The sequence below is a fragment of the Ranitomeya imitator genome, chromosome 10, assembly GCF_032444005.1.
Source record: "Ranitomeya imitator isolate aRanImi1 chromosome 10, aRanImi1.pri, whole genome shotgun sequence".
In the NCBI taxonomy this organism is placed as follows: Eukaryota; Metazoa; Chordata; class Amphibia; order Anura; family Dendrobatidae; genus Ranitomeya; species Ranitomeya imitator.
Window position 1 is genome coordinate 139,102,365 of NC_091291.1, and position 21,730 is coordinate 139,124,094.

Sequence of the window (21,730 nt, forward strand, 5' to 3'; positions counted from 1 at the left end):
GCTGCGGCAGTGAGTCCACTGGGAATTGTTCAATATTTAGGCTATGTGCACACATTCAGGATTTTTCCGCATTTTTTTAGGCCGTTTTCGCTGGAACAAACGCTAAAAAAAAAATAAAAAAAAAAAACACGCTTACATTAAGTATCCCATCATTTCAATGCAGTCCGCAATTATTGTGCACATGCTGCGATCTTTTTTCCGCAAAAAAAAATGCATCGCGGTTAAAAAAAAAAAAAAAAAGCAGCATGTTCATTAATTTTGTGGATTTTTTACTATATTATTGCATTGGGAAGCTCCGGAACAAAACACAAAAAATCCTGAAAAAAAACACGAAAAAAAAAAAAACGCATGCGGATTTTCTGCAGAAAAAGTCCGGTTTTGTTCAGGAAATTTCTGCAGACATTCCTGAACGTGTCCTCATAGCCTTAATCTGTTTTTTTCTGCAGAAAACATTTTTGGTTTTTTTTTTCTAATTGATCTCAACTGAGAAAAAGCAATAAAAACAGTAAAATAATTGACATACCGCAAAGTAGATCAATTTACAAAAGGGGAAGAAAAATAAAACACAATGCGAAGGAGATGTTGGAGATCTCACTCATTTGGCTGCAGCTGTAAAATGCTGCATTTTTGCACCTCTCCAAAAAAAAAAAAAAGCCGTAACGAGGTCAAAAAGTGGGGAGAAAAAAAACGAGTGACAAATATTTAAAAAAAAAAAAGCCCGAGCATCTGTAAGTCTAAAGAACCATCAGAATTTTACTAAAGTAAAAAAAAAAATAATCTGGAAAAAAAAAAATTCTGTACAAAAAGACAGATTACAGTTAAAGAAAGTCAGAAGGTCCTTGGCACCGACGCGTCATTCCACTCATTTCACGCATATTTACACCATTTCGGAGAATACTGACGATGAATTAAGGCCGAATTAATAATAAATAATTAATAATATATCCAATAATTATTATAGTGCATGGTCATAGCAAAACCCAGATGGCACCAGCGCGCGCGAGCGCGTGCGTGTCCGGGATTGGCATCTGCACCGTCGCAGCTACAGCCACAAAATTTTGCACAGTCACACGTCTGGACCCTGAGAGCGTCATAGGCTATGTTGTGAGGTGAAATTTTAACCCTGCACTTTCCAATTCACCAAACAATTTTGCCCCTATCTACATAATGGGGAAAAAAGTGAAAGGAAGTGTTGGAGGCAAATTGACAGCTGCCAGATGTGAACAAGGAGGACTTAAAGAATGAGAGCGATGGCGCCAAAGAGTATATACCGTACAGTTGCTAAGGTGGGGCCTCGACATGGGATACTCACCACACACGGGGATATGAACACACACACAAAATGCGCCACACACTACCACGTGCTTACCCTCAGCTCACATTTTACCACACATACACCAACCTCGCCACATAAAAGTCGAAACACAAAAGTCGCCGCCCAAAACTCGCCACGCGCAAAACTCGCCACATGCAAAAACTAGGCTCACGCAAAACTCGCCACACGTGCAAAACTCACCTCATGGAAAACTCGCCACACGCAAAGCTTGGACACGCGGAAAAATTGCCACATGCACAAGAGTTGCAACAAATGCAAAAGTTCCCTAACACAAAACTTGCACATACTCAAAAGGCACCAGACATAAAACTCACCACGCGCAAAGCTCACCATGCGCAAAACTTGCTACACTAACCTGTCACATGCAACTCGACACACAAAAAGTTGCTACACGCATGTCGCCACACAAAACTCATCTCACAAAAGTCGCTACATGCATGTCGCCACACACAACTCGCCCTAAAACACACACAAGTCTGGTATTATCCTTCAAAATTAAAAATCTGATTAATAAGCAGACAAACTACAAGAGCAACAAATGTACCATATAGGAAATACGGCAGCTGTCAGTCACATGACCTGTCTATTATGTGTATGTGTGAGCTAATATATACTGCCAGGGGGAGGGCTTCCTGTTGGCTGGGGATTTATCAGGCTGCCAATTTATCTTACAAATACTGAGGTAAAAATACTGAGCAAATAACGTGTGAATGCGGTCTAATACAGGAGGATGTGACACACCGGTATAAACTAGATACAGGAGGATATGACACACAGGTATATACTATATACAGGAGAGATGACACACGTATATACTATATAGAGGAGGAGATGACATACAGGTACATACTATATACAGGGGAGATGACACAGGAACATACTATATACAGGGGAGATGACACACAGGTATATACTATATACAGGAGGAGATGACATACAGGTATATACTATGTATAGGGGGGATAACACACAGGTATATACTATATACAGGAGGAGATGACATACAGGTATATACTATATATAGGAGATGACATACAGGTATATACTATATACAGGGGAGATGACAGCAGGTATATACTGTATACAGGAGATGACATACAGGTGTATACTATATATAAGGGAGATGACAAACATGTATATACTATATATAGGAGGAGATGACATACAGGTATATACTATATACAGGAGATGACATACAGGTGTATACTATATATAAGGGAGATGACAAACATGTATATACTAAATATAGGAGGAGATGACATACAGGTATATACTATATACAGGAGATGACATACTATATACAGGGGAGATGACACAGGTACATACTATATACAGGGGAGATGACACAGGTATATACTATATACAGGAGGAGATGACATACAGGTATATACTATATATAGGAGATGACATACAGGTATATACTATATACAGGGGAGATGACACACAGCAGGTATATACTGTATACAGGAGATGACATACAGGTGTATACTATATATAAGGGAGATGACAAACATGTATATACTATATATAGGAGGAGATGACATACAGGTATATACTATATACAGGAGATGACATACAGGTGTATACTATATATAAGGGAGATGACAGACATGTATATACTATATATAGGAGGAGATGACATACAGGTATATACTATATACAGGAGATGACATACAGGTGTATACTATATATAAGGGAGATGACAGACATGTATATACTATATACAGGAGGAGATGACATACAGGTATATACTATATACAGGAGATGACATACAGGTGTATACTATATATAAGGGAGATGACAAACATGTATATACTATATATAGGAGGAGATGACATACAGGTATATACTATATACAGGAGATGACATACAGGTGTATACTATATATAAGGGAGATGACAGACATGTATATACTATATATAGGAGGAGATGACATACATGTATATACTATATATAGGAGGAGATGACATACATGTATATACTATATATAGGAGGAGATGACATACAGGTGTATACTATATATAAGGGAGATGACAAACATGTATATACTGAGGTGAAAATGAAAAGGTGTGAGTGCAAAATGAGAGAAGTGAGGGAAAATAGTGGAGTGATCGGAAAATGACAGATGTGAGGTCGAAATGACAAGTGTTAGGGGGGAATGAGAGGAGTGAGGGGGAAAATGAGAGGTGTGAGGGAGAAAATGAGAGATGTGAGGGAGAAAATGAGAGATGTGAGGGAGAAAATGAGAGGTGTGATGGGGAAAATGAGAGGCGTGATGGGAAAATAAGAGAAGTGAGGTGCTATAACTAACCACAGATATTTACTATGCCCAGGCAACGGCAGGCTCTTCAGCTAGTCTAATATATATACGGTGTATATATATCCCAAAAAATAATACCTGATCAGCAATATATTTTTTTTTTATAAAGAACTGATCCTAGCATTGTTGAGAGATTTCGTCGCGTGACTTTCTTGCACAATCATGAAGTCATTGGATAAATGTGACGTCATAAACAGCAATTAAAAAGCTACAAGGAGACACCGGTGCTCATCACTGAAGTGGCCAGCAGAGGGCGCGCTGAGCGACAAGATCATGGCGTAGCGTTACTCCAAACCTCCGCAAGATGGCGCAGTGAGCACTCAGCACAACATTGTGGCCGCGAGGCACTGACTGAGCAGATGCAGGATGTCAGCACGGTGCACGCGGCTCTGTACCTCACCGGCCACTCCGGTAATAACCGGCACATGAGTTACTGATAGCCCGTTACCTTGTTCTGCAGTCCGCGCTCCTCATCCTCCGCCATGACTCTTCCTAACCAGTCAGTCGTCACTAACTCCCTCCGAGTCCGCACTTTTACCGCCAAATGTCAACTACGGGCACCGAGGCGGACCAAACCGCGACGCGAAGCTTAAATGAAGGCCAATTTCTGCTCCTGCAGGGACTCTTCCTGTTTATTCCTCTACTGGCGTCAGTGTGTTTATAAGCAGAACGTTCCTGCAGAGGTAGAACTACAAGTCCCAGCAGGTTGTGATCATAGGTCATCGATATCAGGGCTATTAATGATCCACTTGTCATTATTACACCATTTAACAGCCTCCAGTTACCAGTTGTGACCTATAAACACCACAGAATTCGGTTTTGTGTCACTTGGAGCTGAATTCTCGTCCATATGGCCATTGTGTCTCTACGATATGTACTGATTAGAGATGGTGGCCCTTAGAGAAGCTGTGAAACTGCGGTCCAGGGTCCTACACCCCAAAGGCAGCGCAAGGGGACGAGAAAACCTTCCGATTTCACCGCAATGGTGGAAATGCTGCACCCCAGCTTGGCGCATAAGACCCCGCGGCGTTGCAGGGGCTTGGTCTATGGAAATTCTGCTAGCGGTGCGTGGGATGGAGAGGAGCGACGGGCACCTCGCCTTCAGGGAAGGACAGGCCCATTGCGTCCAATGCTGTGGAAATTCTGCTGCAAAAAAAATCAGCAAAATCCTCTGTGGATTAGGCTACGTTCACATTTGCGTTGTGCGGTGCAGCGTCGGCGACGCAACGCACAACGCAAATGTAAACGCATGCACAACGCAGCGTTTTGTGACGCATGCATCCACTTTTGCATGGTTTTTGGCGCAGAAAAAACTGCATCATGCAGCGTCCTCTGCGCCCTGACGCATGCGTCACAGTGACGCATGTGTCACAAAACGCAAAAGCAACGCATGTCCATGCGCCCATGTTAAATATAAGGGCGCATGACGCATGCGTCGCCGCAGCTGCCCCCGACGCAACGCTAATGTGAACGTAGCCTAAAATGGTAGAAATGCAGCGAATCTGCCACGTATTTCACAGGATGAAAGCCGCAGCTTACAAAGACATCCACAATGCAGGACGATTTACGCTGCGTTTTTTTCTCACGAACATTACAGGTGCGGTCGGTCATACACAGAATTCCCAATGGAAAATCCAGAGAAAAAAAAATTCCCAGCTTTACCACTGTGTATGAACACAGCCTTAAGCGGAGAGGAAGAAAGAGCCCAAGAGTGAGACCCTCGGCCCGACGCTTCTCTGTGGGCAGCAGCTGCAGATTCCATATACAGTGGTGTGAAAAAGCGTCTGACTCCTTTCCTGGTTTCCTAGTCTTTCCCATGTTTGTCACACTTAAAATGTTTCAGATCATCAAACAAATGTAAATATTACACAAAGATAACAAGTAATCACAAAATGCAGTTTTTAAATGAAGGTCTTTATTAAAGGAAAAAGAAATCCAAACCTACAGGGCCCTGTGTGAAAAAGTGATTGCCCACCTTAAAACATAAATTAACTAAGAAAAAAAAATCCGGCGAATGTTGCTAAAAAGTAAAGTTTTCATTAATTGACACAATTAGCATATATGTAAATCTTTTTAGAGATAGACACTGGAAGAGCTATAAGGGTACCGTCACACTATACGATTTACCTACGATCACGACCAGCGATATGACCTGGCCGTGATCGTAGGTAAATCGTAGTGTGGTCGCTGGGGAGCTGTCACACAGACAGCTCTCCAGCGACCAACGATGCCGAGGTCCCTGGGTAACCAGGGTAAACATCGGGTAACTAAGCGCAGGACCGCGCTTAGTTACCCGATGTTTACCCTGGTTACAAGCGTTAAACTAAAAAAAAACAAACAGCACATACTTACATTCTGGTGTCCGTCAGGTCCCTTGCAGTCTGCTTCCCGCACTCAGTGACTGCCGGCCGTAAAGTGAAAGTGAAAGCACAGCGGCTGTGCTCTGCTTTCACTTTACGGCCGGCAGTCACAGTGCGGGAAGCAGAGACGGCAAGGGACCTGACGGACACCAGAATGTAAGTATGTGCTGTTTGTTTTTTTTTAGTTTAACGCTTGTAACCAGGGTAAACATCGGGTAACTAAGCGCGGTCCTGCGCTTAGTTACCCGATGTTTACCCTGGTTACAAGCGAACGCATCGCTGGATCGCATCGCTAGATCGGTGTCACACACACCGATCTAGCGATGACAGCGGGAGATCCAGCGATGAAAGAAAGTTCCATACGATCTGCTACGACGTACGATTCTCAGCAGGATCCCTGATCGCTGCTGCGTGTCAGACACAGTGATATCGTAACGATATCGCTGGAACGTCACGAATCGTACCGTCGTAGCGATCGAAATGTTATAGTGTGACGGTACCCTAAGACTTGCAACAATGTGTTCCCTGGTCAGATCATGGATAAGACGCAAGTCGAAATGTGTTGATCATTCGCTTCGCTTGCTGTGTGTTTCAGTGCTGGATGTCATATGTTGGTTAATTTTACTTACATGGAATAAAAGTTACTTTTTAGCATACTTCGCCATTTGCTGGAATTTTCTTTCTCTTTTGGTTTACACTGTGTCTGCCTCATCCGTGTGAGGCGTCGGCCTGCAACTGGGAGGTCAAAACGCTTGGACTGGTAAGCTTACATTTTCTATATAAATTAACTACAGGTCCTTCTCAAAAAATTAGCATATAGTGTTACATTTCATTATTTACCATAATGTAATGATTACAATTAAACTTTCATATATTATAGATTCATTATCCACCAACTGAAATTTGTCAGGTCTTTTATTGTTTTTATACTGATGATTTTGGCATACAACTCCTGATAACCCAAAAAACCTGTCTCAATAAATTAGCATATCAAGAAAAGGTTCTCTAAACGACCTATTACCCTAATCTTCTGAATCAACTAATTAACTCTAAACACATGCAAAAGATACCTGAGGCTTTTATAAACTCCCTGCCTGGTTCATTACTCAAAACCCCCATCATGGGTAAAGGTACCGTCACACTAAGCGACGCTGCAGCGATACCGACAACGATCCGGATCGCTGCAGCGTCGCTGTTTGGTCGCTGGAGAGCTGTCACACAGACAGCTCTCCAGCGACCAACGATCCCGAGGTCCCCGGTAACCAGGGTAAACATCGGGTAACTAAGCGCAGGGCCGCGCTTAGTAACCCGATGTTTACCCTGGTTACCAGCGTAAAAAAACAAACAGTACATACTTACATTCAGCTGTCTGTCCCTTGCCGTCTGGTTCCTGCCTTGACTGCTGGCCGTAAAGTGAAAGCAGAGCACAGCCACAGCGGTGAGTCACCGCTGTGTGACTCACCGCTGTGCTGTGCTTTCACTTTCACTTTGCGGCCAGCAGTCAGTGCAGGGACCAGACGGCAAGGGACAGACAGCTGAATGTAAGTATGTACTGTTTGTTTTTTTACGCTGGTAACCAGGGTAAACAGCGGGTTACTAAGCGCGGCCCTGCGCTTAGTTACCCGATGTTTACCCTGGTTACCAGTGAAGACATCGCTGAATCGGTGTCACACACACCGATTCAGCGATGTCTGCGGGGAGTCCAGCGACGAAATAAAGTCCTGGACTTTCTTCCCCGACCAGCGATCTCCCAGCAGGGGCCTGATCGCTGCTGCCTGTCACACTGGACGATATCGCTAGCGAGGACGCTGCAACGTCACGGATCGCTAGCGATATCGTCTAGTGTGACAGTACCTTAAGACTAGCGACCTGACAGATGTCAAGAAGGCCATCATTGACACCCTCAAGCAAGAGGGTAAGACCCAGAAAGAAATTTCTCAACAAATAGGCTGTTCCCAGAGTGCTGTATCAAGGCACCTCAATGGTAAGTCTGTTGGAAGGAAACAATGTGGCAGAAAACGCTGTACAACGAGAAGAGGAGACCGGACCCTGAGGAAGATTGTGGAGAAGGACCGATTCCAGACCTTGGGGAACCTGAGGAAGCAGTGGACTGAGTCTGGTGTGGAAACATCCAGAGCCACCGTGCACAGGCGTGTGCAGGAAATGGGCTACAGGTGCCGCATTCCCCAGGTAAAGCCACTTTTGAACCATAAACAGCGGCAGAGGCGCCTGACCTGGGCTACAGAGAAGCAGCACTGGACTGTTGCTAAGTGGTCCCAAGTACTTTTTTCTGATGAAAGCAAATTTTGCATGTCATTCGGAAATCAAGGTGCCAGAATCTGGAGGAAGACTGGGGAGAAGGAAATGCCAAAATGCCTGAAGTCCAGTGTCAAGTACCCACAGTCAGTGATGGTGTGGGGTGCCATGTCAGCTGCTGGTGTTGGTCCACTGTGTTTCATCAAGGGCAGGGTCAATGCAGCTAGCTATCAGGAGATTTTGGAGCACTTCATGCTTCCATCGGCTGAAATGCTTTATGGAGATGAAGATTTCATTTTTCAGCACGACCTGGCACCTGCTCACAGTGCCAAAACCACTGGTAAATGGTTTACTGACCATGGTATTACTGTGCTCAATTGGCCTGCCAACTCTCCTGACCTGAACCCCATAGAGAATCTGTGGGATATTGTGAAGAGAAAGTTGAGAGACGCAAGACCCAACACTCTGGATGAGCTTAAGGCCGCTATTGAAGCATCCTGGGCCTCCATAACATCTCAGCAGTGTCACAGGCTGATTGCCTCCATGCCACGCCGCATTGAAGCAGTCATTTCTGCCAAAGGATTCCCGACCAAGTATTGAGTGCATAACTGAACATTATTATTTGTTGGTTTTTTTGTTTGTTATTAAAAAACACTTTTATTTGATTGGATGGGTGAAATATGCTAATTTATTGAGACAGGTTTTTTGGGTTATCAGGAGTTGTATGCCAAAATCATCAGTATTAAAACAATAAAAGACCTGACAAATTTCAGTTGGTGGATAATGAATCTATAATATATGAAAGTTTAATTGTAATCATTACATTATGGTAAATAATGAAATTTAACACTATATGCTAATTTTTTGAGAAGGACCTGTATGGTTTATCACATCTTTGGGAAGCTGACTTCACATTCCCTAATCACACACAGGCCTGACTACTGCCTCACCTCATCCCTCAATCAAGAAATCACTTGAATAGGACCTGCCTGACAAAGTGAAGTAGACCGAAAGATACTCAAAAGCAAGATTTAATGCCGAGATCCAAAAGGAGTTCAGGAACAAATGAGAAACAAAAGTAATTGAGATCTATCAGTCTGGAAAGGGTTATAAACAGTTTTCAGATCTTTGGGAGACTCCGGCAAACCATAGTGAGAGCCATTAGCCACAAATGGCAAAAACATGGAACATTGGTGAAGCTTCCCAGGAGTCACCGGCTGACCAAAATTACCCCAAGAGTGCAGCGACAACTCATCCATGAAGACCCAAAAGACCCCACAACAACATCCCAAGAACTGCAGCCCTCACTTGCATCAGTTAAGGACAGCGTTCATGACTACTATAGGAAAGAGACTGGGCAAAAATGGCCTGCATGGAGGAGCTACAAGACGAAAACCACTGTTGAGCAATAAGAACATAAATGATAGATGTGGTTTTGCCAGAAGACATCTTGATGATCCAAGACTTTTGGGAGAATACTCTGTGGACTGAGGAGACAAAAGTTGAACCTTTTGGATGGTTTATTTTCCTTTATATCTGGTGTAGAAGTAACACGGCATTTCTGAAAAGGAACATCATACCAACAGTAAAATATGGTGGTGGTAGTGTGATAGTCTGGGGCTGTTTTGCTGCTTCAGGACCTGGAAGACTTGCTGTGGTAAATAGAGCAATGAATTCTTTTGTCTAACCAAAAATCCTGAAGGAGAATGTACGGTCATTTGTATGTGACCTCAAGCTGCAGCGCACTTGGGTTATGGAGCAGCAATCATCCAAAACACAGCATCAATACCACCTCTGAATGGCTTAAGAAAGACAAAATTAAGACTTTGGAGTGGCCTAGTCAAAGTCCGGACCTTAATCCGATTGAGATCCTGTGGCCTTAATAAGTCTGTTCATTCACGGAAACCTCCAATGTGGCTGAATTACTACAATTCTGCAAAGATGAGTGGCCAAAATTCCTCCAGAGTGTTGTAAATGACTCATTGCCAGTTATCACAAACGCTTGATTTCAGCTGGTGCTGCTAAAAATGGCCCAACCAGTTATTAGGTGTAGGGGGCAATCACTTTGTCACACAGGACTCTGTAGGTTTGGATATTTTTTTCCATTTGTCGTAAAGACCTTCATTTAGAAACTACATTTTGTTATTACTTGTATTATCTTTGTCTAATATTTACATTTGTTTTGTGATAAATATATATGTATGTATACTACTTTATTCAGCCCTGATGGAGGTCAGTGGGACACGCCGGTGTCTGAACAGTGCACTGGATTAAAGAGGTGTCATTCATTTCTATTATAATTTACACTTTTTTTGTGGCATAAATTATGAATGTGTCGCTCTACACCTCTCATAAAGGATGTTCAGGACTGGCGCAAAGTCTTTGCACATTTGTGAATTGTAGTAGTTTTACACTGGAAACCAGTTTGCCGAATCCCAGCCATCGTGCTGATCCATGCCGTATCTACACCAAAACCTTCTACAGTAGTATGAGCGATGTAGGGCCCCCAAATGCACGACTGGCTACTACTACTACCCTCACTGGATTCATCGTCTAATTCCTGACAATACAGTGCAGTCATTCTGCGACACTTCCCTGATGGTGAAATTTAAGTTTGGACCCAGTCACAATTCCAGAACATCTTTTGTTCTCTACATGCAGGAGATTAAATCACAGGTGAGGTGAGAAGGTCTCGTCATCATGATTGACTGCTGTCCAGCCCTCGGGGCAACCAAGGCAGGAGGACTGGACATTTTTTCGGTGTATTCTGGAGACTAAAAAAAAGAAGCTGGGAGTCAACCCTGAAAGACGGGAGGTGCAGGAAAAGAACATTTGGAGCAAAACTGCGAGTAAGAAAGCGACGCATATAAGGGTTCAGGAGAACAGAAAAGTTTTCTTCCTTTTATAGAAAAGTCCTCGTTACTGTATGCAGTAATATCTTAGCAGACTGATATCTGGGAATCACGGCTCAAGGCAGCAACCATATAAAAACATTTATTCTTGTACTAAACTGATTAGTAAAAAAAAAAAAAACGGACAACACATAGGACAGTGACTACGATGGGTCCAGACAAATCTCTCAGAGGAAGGACGAGCAGCTCACACATTGTAGGAAGAGGAAGACACGTTGCCTCCGTGACCGGTCCAGTTAGTGTGAACGTAGTTTCCAGGTTTGGTCAGGAGCTCGTAGGTGTGAGCCCCAAAGTAATCTCTCTGAGCCTGAAATAAAGAACAAAACCAGCATCAACTCTGCAACCCGAGTCCACAAGGGCAGGATAGGAGTTGTAGTTCAGCAGCAGTTCCAGAAAATAAACCCCCTCACCTGGATCAGGTTTGCTGGTAACATTTCATGCCTGTAGCCGTCGTAGAAAGACAAAGCTGTGGTGAAGCACGGCATAGGGATCCCATGTTGCACCCCGGTGCTCACCGCCCGGCGCCAGGATTCCTGGAGAACAAGAGGAGGAAACCAAAGTGAGTGAATGCAAACATCTTTAATAGGACCCCAGCCCCTCCATGTGGTTTATAGAATCGCCATCATCTCCTGCAGCAAGTGAGCTACCCCGATAATAGGGGCAGGAAGCACAGAGATGCAGCAGCATCCAGGGCGCTAAGAGTTATGCAAACATTAATTCAGGACATGGAAAGTGCCGGACTGTGGGTGACCTCCTTTATCTGCTCACCTGACAGTTGTGCATTTCCTTTTTGAAGAAATCATCCAGTAAGAGGTTTTGAAGATCAGGATTCCTGTCGAAGGCTTCCTTGATTTTACCCAAGAACACACTGAAAAGAAATATATATAGTATAACCATAAAAAGACAAAAGAGGCAGCCCAACGTTACAGCAAAATAAAAACTAGAAATAAACGTCTACATTGTGATCTCCGACCTCTCGCTTTCCAGCTGCTGCAAAAATCACAACTCTGAGACGTCAGGACACGCTGGGACTTGTGGTTTTAAGACAACTGGAAAGTAGCTGTAAACCTCAACACCCCCCCCCCATTACCTGCGGATGATGCAGCCCCCTCTCCACATCATTGCAATCCCTCCGTAATTTAACTTCCAACCAAAATCCTTTGCCGCCTGACGGAACAAGATGAATCCTTGTGCGTAAGAAATGATCTTAGATGCATATAAAGCCTGAAGGGAAGAAGAATATAGTTAAGGCATTTTTTGGTGCAGAAATGTGAACATGTCTTCATAACAATAATATATCAGAGCGGTATTTATTTACAGGATTAGGAGTTTGTACAATTGACAGCGTTATTAATAATAATAATAATAATTTTTATTTATATAGCGCCAACATATTCCGCAGCGCTTTACAAATTATAGAGGGGACTTGTACATACAATAGACATTACAGCATAACAGAAATACAGTTCAAAACAGATACCAAGAGGAGTGAGGGCCCTGCTCGTAAGCTTACATACTATGAGGAAAAGGGGAGACACGAGAGGTGGATGGTAACAATTGCTATAGTTATTCGGACCAGCCATAGTGTAAGGCTTGGGTGTTCATGTAAAGCTGCATGAACCAGTTAATTAATTTTTTTTTTTTTTTTTTTTTTAATATAGGCCACACAGGGATTGTTAGGTTAATGCATTGAGGCGGTAGGCCAGTCTGAACAAATGAGTTTTTAGGGCACGCTTAAAACTGTGGGGATTGGGGATTAATCGTATTATCCTAGGTAGTGCATTCCAAAGAATCGGCGCAGCACGTGTAAAGTCTTGGAGACGGGAGTGGGAGGTTCTGATTATTGAGGATGCTAACCTGAGGTCATCAGCGGAGCGGAGGGCACGGGTAGGGTGGTAGACTGAGACCAGAGAGGAGATGTAGGGTGGTGCTGAGCCATGGAGTGCTTTGTGGATGAGGGTAGTAGTTTTGTACTGGATTCTTGAGTGGATGGGTAACCAGTGTAATGACTGGCACAAGGTAGAGGCATCGGTGTAACGGTTATTATACCCCAGAGCTGCATTCATAATACTGCAGCGTTCACAGCTAAAGTCACCCAGCATTTCCTGCCGATTCAGGGTCTGCAGCTTTCATTTCTATCATTAGTCTTAGGTCCTTTTTAGTTCCTACCTTGCGGATGTCCTCCAGGAACGCCTTCTTGTCTCCTTTGAATGGCGCCTGTTTTGGGCCCTGAAGCTGCTTGCTCGCCACAATCCTTTCCTTCTTCAGGGATGACAGACAGCGAGCAAACACTGCTTCACCTGCGGGATCAAGGACAAGTGTAAGGAGCTTTTCACAGGACCTTCGGCCGGGTTCTCACTGCACATTATAAAGGAGGTCGCCCACGAAAAATACTGCTCACTAGTGATGAGCGAATATACTTGTTACTTAAGATTTCCCGAGCATGCTCGGGGGTCCTCAGAGTATTTTTTAGTGCTCCGAGATTTAGTTTTCATCGCCTCAGCTGAATGACTTACAGCTATTAGCCAGGCTGACTACATGTGGGGGTTGCCTGGTTACTAGGGAATCCCCACATGTAGTCAAGCTGGCTAACAGATGTAAATCATTCAGCTGCGGTGAGGAAAACAATCTCCAAGCACTAAAAAATACTATATTACCACCACTTGTATGCGAGTCTACATTTAGCGGCCTCTCTCCCTTGTTGCTTAATACTAAGTTTGGAGGCAGTAAAGGGGGTCCCTAGAGTGGAGAGCTGCTGCAAAAAGCCATAAAGCAGCTAAATGCTGGGACACAGCGCAGGTTCAGTGCATTCACACCAAAGCTGCTTTACAAATTCTGCCGCTTGCCCCAGGAAATAAAGCCGTCCAGCCCCATCAAAGATCTGAGGAGGTGACTGAAGAAAATTACCGATGAGAGTAACAGGGACCCCGAAATCCAGAGCGGAGATGGCGGTCCACTTCCCGGTGCCTTTCTGCCCCGCCGTGTCCTGGATCTTCGGGAGCAGGTGCTTTCCATCCGTGTCCCGGAATTTGAGGATGTCAGCCGTAATCTCAATCAGGAAAGAGTCCAGCTCCGTCTTGTTCCAGTCCTCAAACGTCTGAAGGACGGGAAACAATTATATATACATTATTATTTTTGTGCTCTTTCTGGAAGTCTTTTTTCTAGTGCACGTCCTAATGCCGCACCTTCGCCATCTCGTCCTGCTCCATCCCCAGGATGTCCTTCATCAGGTGGTACGCCTCGCAGATCAGCTGCATGTCCCCGTATTCAATGCCATTGTGAACCATCTTCACGAAGTGTCCGGAGCCTTCGTCACCCACCTGCCCGGAAACAGATCAGAATATGGCGGTCATATCCAGATATAAAAGCACGAGAAAGACTGAAGATAAATAGCAAGTGTCCATAATCCACACACGAGGTTAAACTGGCACAGAACCACCAGGGGGCGCTGTACACACATGTAGGCACTACATCCTGTCAATCAAATGCTCCTATAACAGCCAATGCTGAGTTAACCCTTTACCATCCTTAAAGGGTCCCCATCCCATACAGCAGTGGGCACGTCCTCTGCAGCACTCTTTGTATCCTCTCAATAATGGGGCTTTGAACTTAGAGACCCCCTTATCTATCAACTCTAAGAATCCCAATGATGCAAAACAACGGCGACTTTGGTCCCGAGACATCACAGACATTGACTCACCCATTCACAGCACGGCTCATTGCCGACCTTCGCTGCGATACTCTGGAAAATGTCCTTAATGTAAGGCCTGAAAAAGAAAAGAGAACCCCCTGAGTGATCCCTGGCACGTCTGCGGAGGGCACAGCGGACATTTATTTTCCATCACGTCAATTTCTGTCTGGGGTAAATAAAAAAATAAACCTCAAAAGTTGTAAGAAAAGGAAAGTGAACTTTTCAGAACTCTCACCAAGCCTCATTATCTCCTCCGGGCATCAGAGAGGGTCCGTATCTGGCCCCGTCCTCTCCTCCGCTGACACCGCTGCCCACAAACCGGATGCCCTTGGCCTTCAGCTGCTTACAGCGCCTCTGAAAGGAAATAATAATACGGTGAATATTCAGCAGACACAACGACCCTGTAATCACGGCAGTCCAGAGGGAAACCTACCGTGCTGTCACCATACTCCGAATTGCCGCCATCGATGATTATGTCACCAGGTGAAAGAAGAGGAACCTGCAGTCATAGAACAAGAAGAAGTTACAGGCCGGCCAGAAATGCCCCGATCAGATGACTCAGGAGATTTACTCCTAGAAGCGAGGGCATTCTTACCCAACTGGTAATGTCAATAGGGCACAGGCCGTGCCCATCGGGAGCGGGCACGGCACAAAGGATCCTGTGTGTATTTACAGATTGTGAGTAAATATTGGGCAGATAGGGAATAATAATCCGAGCGGATCGTGCGTCCTCCACCCTGCATTGTGAGACGCCATAGTACAGATGTCCCCAGTGCCCACGGAGGACCAATGCGACTATAAACAGCATGTGTTGGCAGGGTGGCCATGGCCAGCACCAGGCAAATCAGGGCTCATTGAATTGGGCACTGACAGTGTGCGCACATACTCCTGCACGGTGATGGTGCACAGGAGCCTATACGGCTAGCAATACATACCAGGCTATTAATGAAGTCGTCCACCGCCTGCCCGGCCTTCACCAACATCATGACCCTGCGAGGTTTCTTCAGCTTGGAGACCATTTCTTGCAAGGAATGTGCCCCAATCACCTTGGTGCCTTTGGCCTCATTAGCCAGGAACTCGTCAACTTTAGAAACCGTCCGGTTAAATGCACAAACCTGGAGGAGAACAGTCACATATCGGACCACATGTAACATGCACAGCTGCAAATATGCTGGGAGTTGTAGTTGCACAACAGCTGGAGTGCTGTAGATTGAGCCCGTTGGTATAGGGCGTTGACTTCCAAATTCAAAGCTCCATCTCTCATCATGCCCCACTGGGAGGCGTAGTGTTCGCAAGACACCCACAATTAGCAATTTTTCCATTATTTTGCTAAATTTTTGTTGGCACACATTTGATGTTCACCAAGGAAGGAAGTCACCCAAGTGCCGGGTGTTACATAACCCAACATTGAGCCAACGAAGCGTTTCGCCATCTCACCACTTACCACATAGCCGTGGTCGTTCATGTTCAGGATCAGGTTCTGGCCCATCACAGCCAATCCGATAAGAGCGATATCAGCTCTGGTAGAGAGGAAAAACAAAACAAAATTAAGAATAGAGTTTCATGAACCCGGAGGTCAGCGGAGGACACGGCGGGGAGAGATTATCGTACACACCCAGCAGTGACTGGATCGAGGAGCGCGCACAAAGGCGATCACTCACTTCATGTGTTGATTTTGGAAAGAGAATGCAGCACTCTGTGTGGACAATAAAACTGCTACCTGTCTGTTACAGACGTCACGTCTTATCAGGCTGCAGAGATCTATGGAGGAGAAGTTGGGGAGAGGGCGGCACAGCAGCATTGTGGCAGAGCTTTCTGTGACCCCCTCTGATCTGATCACCTGTCCTGACGATGGGCTATGACTTTCTTGAAGGGTTTATTCCCACAGAGCTCCTGCTGTGACACCTGCAGGGGCATAATCCAGTGCAGCCTTCACTGCGGCCGATCGGCTGCACTGCGGTGACATCCACAGCTCGTAGTGATCAGGGCAATTTTTATGCAGATTTCGGGATTTCTTGCTGCAGAATAAAAGCACAAAAATCCGCTCTATAGGATCAAACTCAGGAGCTGCTCCAAAATGAAGGAAGACTTGTCTGTATGGGGAAAACAAGACACTGTGGCTATGGAGGCACGAGGCGCTCTCTACAGAGCCATAGAAAGCTGCCCGCCGTGTGCCACCAGGTAATGGCATGATGTGGCATGCAGCTAGAACAAACAAGGGCACCGGGGATTAACCCTCTCCTGCATGGACAGCATTAAACTGTAAATACCTGGATTTCTACACAGCCTGACACACCTTCCGTCTTCCTGGTGTTATTAGTCAGAGCAGGGAGCGTCTATTTTACACATTCTTATTCTGCAATAGATTTATGAGCAACCAGGGAAATTCTGCATCTGCCCCAATATCACCTACTACAGGAAACCTAGACCTGAACCAGGAGGCTCTGTCTGATCAGCCAGCAGTCACAATGCTCCATAGCTCCAGGATATGCCGGAGGTGTAGTCTCCTGACGAGCGGCGTTTTGCATGTTGGAGCTAATTACCATAGATCATCTAACCGGTATATAAATAACTGATCTCATTACTACACAGGATTATTGGTTCCTTGGGAAAATCCAGACTCCATCGCTGTCACGTTACATCACGGCCTCCAGCAGGCGGATTAGAATCAGGGAAACTAAGGATTCCCATTACCGGGACTCGGGGGTCACTATTAACCCTTTATATTCTGCCACTAATCCTCTGAGCCCAGTAGAAAGGTCTGTATCTGCTCTAAGGTTAAGAGAACGTTCCCCTGTGGGTCCAGTACGAAATCCACAGAGCAATCTGCAGGAGATGCAGCTACGATCAGTGGCTCCAGCTCCACTGCTCCGTCTATTGGTGTCTGCGTCGGTCTAAAATCGTCCCATCAGACAAACAATGAGCGGCTGCTGAGTCTCCCTGCAGGTTACAGGCTGATGGCTAATGGGTGGGTGGTATTTCAGGTAAAACAACTTTTACCTGCAAAACTAAAAAAAAAAAAAAAAAGGTCAATACAATGCACATATGGCTACCAGACGCCACAAGGTCGCTCTGCGTCCTCACCACTGATCTCTGCGTCCTCACCACTGATCTCTGCGTCCTCACCACTGATCACTGCGTCCTCAGACTGCACAAATCCAGAGAGATTTCAGTGCATGGAATATTGTAAACTAGGAGTACAACCCCCAGTAAGAGAAGGAAGATGATCAGAGACACAGTGCGTACACGGACCATAATACACGGAGCGACCGCGAGTCTCCCGACAGCCGCACGCGAGGCCGAGGTCTGTGCATCAGTCCATACACCACTAACTCACCAGAGGGCAATGAGCGCTCCGAAGAGGGGAGAACCCGAAGCACAAAGCTGTGGTGCTGCCGATCCCTACAGTGAAGGCGTCATCAGATCCTCCAGTGCCGAGAACACTGAATGACCGACTGTCGGGGTAAAAGTGTCAGCGAGTGTGCGACAAAATCCCAGGAGCCGAACATCATCAACCCCATACACCCCATACAGGGAACGGAGGCGCATGTGTCCCCCAACGCTCCGATAACGGGAACGCAGGACCCCTGTTCTCATGGGCAGAGAGAACCCCAGCGATAGCTTATGTCAGTGGGACAACCCCTTTAAGGTTAGGGGCCGGTGACAAGTCTCCCCGTATGTTGTGGACCATGATGGCAACTTCATAGAAGTCGATGAAAATCACCGAAACAACATTGTCATTGACGTCTATACAGGGGGGAAAATACATGTACAGGAGGAGGGGAGCACAAATACTGGGGCGCAGAGGGAGAATATAGGGGGGGGCGCAGAGGGAGAATATAGGGGGGGGGCGCAGAGGGAGAATATAGGGGGGGGCGCAGAGGGAGAATATAGGGGGGGGCGCAGAGGGAGAATATAGGGGGGGGGCGCAGAGGGAGAATATAGGGGGGGGCGCAGAGGGAGAATATAGGGGGGGCGCAGAGGGAGAATATAGGGGGGGCGCAGAGGGAGAATATGGGGGGGGCGCAGAGGGAGAATATAGGGGGGGCGCAGAGGGAGAATATAGGGGGGCGCAGAGGGAGAATATAGGGGGGGCGCAGAGGGAGAATATAGGGGGGGCGCAGAGGGAGAATATAGGGGGGGCGCAGAGGGAGAATATAGGGGGGGCGCAGAGGGAGAATATAGGGGGGGCGCAGAGGGAGAATATAGGGGGGGCGCAGAGGGAGAATATAGGGGGGCGCAGAGGGAGAATATGGGGGGGCGCAGAGGGAGAATATAGGGGGGCGCAGAGGGAGAATATGGGGGGGCGCAGAGGGAGAATATAGGGGGGGCGCAGAGGGAGAATATAGGGGGGGCGCAGAGGGAGAATATAGGGGGGGCGCAGAGGGAGAATATAGGGGGGGCGCAGAGGGAGAATATAGGGGGGGCGCAGAGGGAGAATATAGGGGGGGCGCAGAGGGAGAATATAGGGGGGGCGCAGAGGGAGAATATAGGGGGGGCGCAGAGGGAGAATATAGGGGGGGCGCAGAGGGAGAATATAGGGGGGGCGCAGAGGGAGAATATAGGGGGGGCGCAGAGGGAGAATATAGGGGGGGCGCAGAGGGAGAATATAGGGGGGGCGCAGAGGGAGAATATAGGGGGGGCGCAGAGGGAGAATATAGGGGGGGCGCAGAGGGAGAATATAGGGGGGGCGCAGAGGGAGAATATAGGGGGGGCGCAGAGGGAGATATAGGGGGGCGCAGAAGGAGATATAGGGGGGGCGCAGAAGGAGATATAGGGGGGGCGCAGAGGGAGATATAGGGGGGGCGCAGGAGATATGGGGGGGCGCAGAGGGAGATATAGGGGGGGCGCAGAGGGAGATATAGGGGGGGCGCAGAGGGAGATATAGGGGGGGCGCATAGGGAGATATAGGGGGGTGCAGAAGGAGATATAGGGGGGGCGCAGAAGGAGATATAGGGGGGGCGCAGAGGGAGATATGGGGGGGGCGCAGAGGGAGATATGGGGGGGGCGCAGAGGGAACAGTCAAGGGGGGCACAGAGGGAGAATATAGGGGGGCGCAGAGGGAGAATATAGGGGGGCGCAGAGGGAGAATATAGGGGGGCGCAGAGGGAGAATATAGGGGGGGCGCAGCAGATATAGGGGGGGCGCAGCAGATATAGGGGGGGCGCAGAGGGAGAATATGGGGGGGCGCAGAGAAAGAATATAGGGGGGTGCAGAGGGAGAATATAGGGGGGCGCAGAGGGAGACTATAGGGGGCGCAGAGAAAGAATATAGGGGGGTGCAGAGGGCGCAGTCAGGGGGGCACAGCTATAGGAGGTGATGCAGATATCGGGGGTGCAGAGCCTGAATACAGGGGGTGCAGACTTAGGGGGCAGCCGCCCTCAGACCCCAGTACCTGTCACCCAATATTGTTCTCTGGGTTCTGACAGATTTGCACTGTGACCCCACATGACAGATAGGAGTTGGAGAACTGCAAGTCTCAGCATGCCCTGCCAGGCGCCGCCCACAGGCTCAGCTCCCCTCACGCCCGGCCCCGTCTCCCTCCCGCACTCACTCCGCCATGTTGCTTGCTCGGTGATGTCGGTGTCCGCTCGTCGCCTCTTGCTCCTCTCGCCGCCGTATGACAGCTCCAGGCTTCAGCCCATGTAGTTCTCTAAAGACCACCTGACGTCACGCCCTACCCTCTCTTCGATTGGCCCCGGATTAGGTAAAAGGGCGTGGCCTGGTGGCGACTAATCCTATGAGAGGGGACAATGTCTCGTCAGGCAGTGGGCCGACCAATCAGACCAGAGCAATCACAGGCCGAGCTGTTAACCCTGTCCCTGCTGACAGGAGGATGACATTGCAGGAAGCTGCTCGTCACCTGCCGGAGGGTCAGTGTCAGGGGTGAAGGTGCGGAGGTCACTGCACTGTCATCACTACCCGTGACCCCACAGGCTGCCGTCAGATTGTTCTGGAGGCGCCACTTAAAGGGGTTGTCCAGTATTATGCTTTCAAATAATAAATAAAAGCAGCGCCACACATTGCAGCAGGATGTCTGTGGAATTACTGCTCAGCCTCATGTGCTACAATGCAGCTGCAGTACCAGACACGACCTGTGACTAGGGTGGTGCTGGTTGTGAGGTCAGGAGGGTGGAAGGTCCTGACTGAAAATGCTATTTGTGAGAGTGGCCTCTATTTCAGTGGTTCTTAAAGGGGTTGTTTCTTTATTTTAGTACCCCAAGGTTTCTTCTCCCTAAAATAAACGCATATCATTACTAGTCTCTCTGCTGGTCTGCAACCGGCTGCAGTGGTAGAAATCTCACAAGATCCCTGACCAGTGATTGACTGCAGGGGTCAAGCCCGCAAAGGCTGGCGAGGAGCAGCAGGCGATGAGGAACGACGCTCTTGTTATTATGGACACAAACCTTTGGGATAATGAAATGTAAATATAAAGCCTCTGTAGCCGGCGGTGCAGTGACCCCTCGTTACGGCCGGTATTAGGCTACATTCACACTGTAGGTTTCCGGCCCATTAGCAGCTGTCACATTTATGTGGGATTCCAGGAGTTTATCGAGCTGATTTCACATGACCGACATTCACAGTCCGGACCGGCCGAGGGTTGTACATGAGGCTGCGGAGGGCCGGTCTGGACATCACGGTCTGTACTCGCACCGAAAATGAAGGACAAGTGAGACTGACCTAATACAGGGGGGCTCAGTGATTAGTATGCAGATACTTTTTATTCACCCCCATGTAGAAGTCATGGGTCCAAGTGGGCCATCAGGATGAACTATCTTGTGCTGGGCTATCCTATTCATATGTGATGAGTCCCAGTGGGCCATCGGGGAGGAGCTATCCTGTGCTGAGGTCCAA

At 47.1% G+C, this 21,730-nt stretch overlaps 2 protein-coding genes across 3 annotated transcripts in view; both read right to left on the minus strand.

The window, feature by feature from the left end:
* CENPS (centromere protein S) overlaps positions 1-4,228 on the minus strand; it is a 29,848-nt gene extending 25,620 nt beyond the window's left edge. For both annotated transcript variants that reach the window (XM_069740694.1, XM_069740692.1), the window contains exon 1: positions 4,105-4,228. In XM_069740694.1, the coding sequence (XP_069596795.1) occupies positions 4,105-4,140 (36 nt within the window). In that variant the 5' untranslated portion in view covers positions 4,141-4,228. The remainder of the gene's footprint in view (positions 1-4,104) is intronic.
* Positions 4,229-11,250: 7,022 nt separating this feature from the next.
* On the minus strand, positions 11,251-20,569 carry PGD (phosphogluconate dehydrogenase). The gene is made up of 13 exons (XM_069742233.1): positions 20,430-20,569; positions 16,320-16,395; positions 15,811-15,990; positions 15,309-15,374; positions 15,111-15,229; positions 14,885-14,951; positions 14,370-14,504; positions 14,092-14,281; positions 13,354-13,484; positions 12,275-12,408; positions 11,953-12,052; positions 11,595-11,717; positions 11,251-11,491 (listed from the first exon to the last, which is right to left on the minus strand). The coding sequence occupies exons 1-13, from the start codon at positions 20,435-20,437 to the stop codon at positions 11,372-11,374; spliced, it is 1,449 nt and encodes a 482-aa protein (XP_069598334.1). The 5' UTR covers positions 20,438-20,569; the 3' UTR covers positions 11,251-11,371.
* Positions 20,570-21,730: the final 1,161 nt, after the last annotated feature.

Excerpts from the sequence above, each read along its gene's own strand:
- PGD (XM_069742233.1), bottom strand. Across the intron at positions 15,230-15,308 it reads CGGAGTATGGTGACAGCACG|AGGCGCTGTAAGCAGCTGAA; the intron begins GTAGGTTTCCCT and ends ATTTCCTTTCAG. Across the intron at positions 14,952-15,110 it reads GGAGGAGATAATGAGGCTTG|GCCTTACATTAAGGACATTT; the intron begins GTGAGAGTTCTG and ends TTTCTTTTTCAG.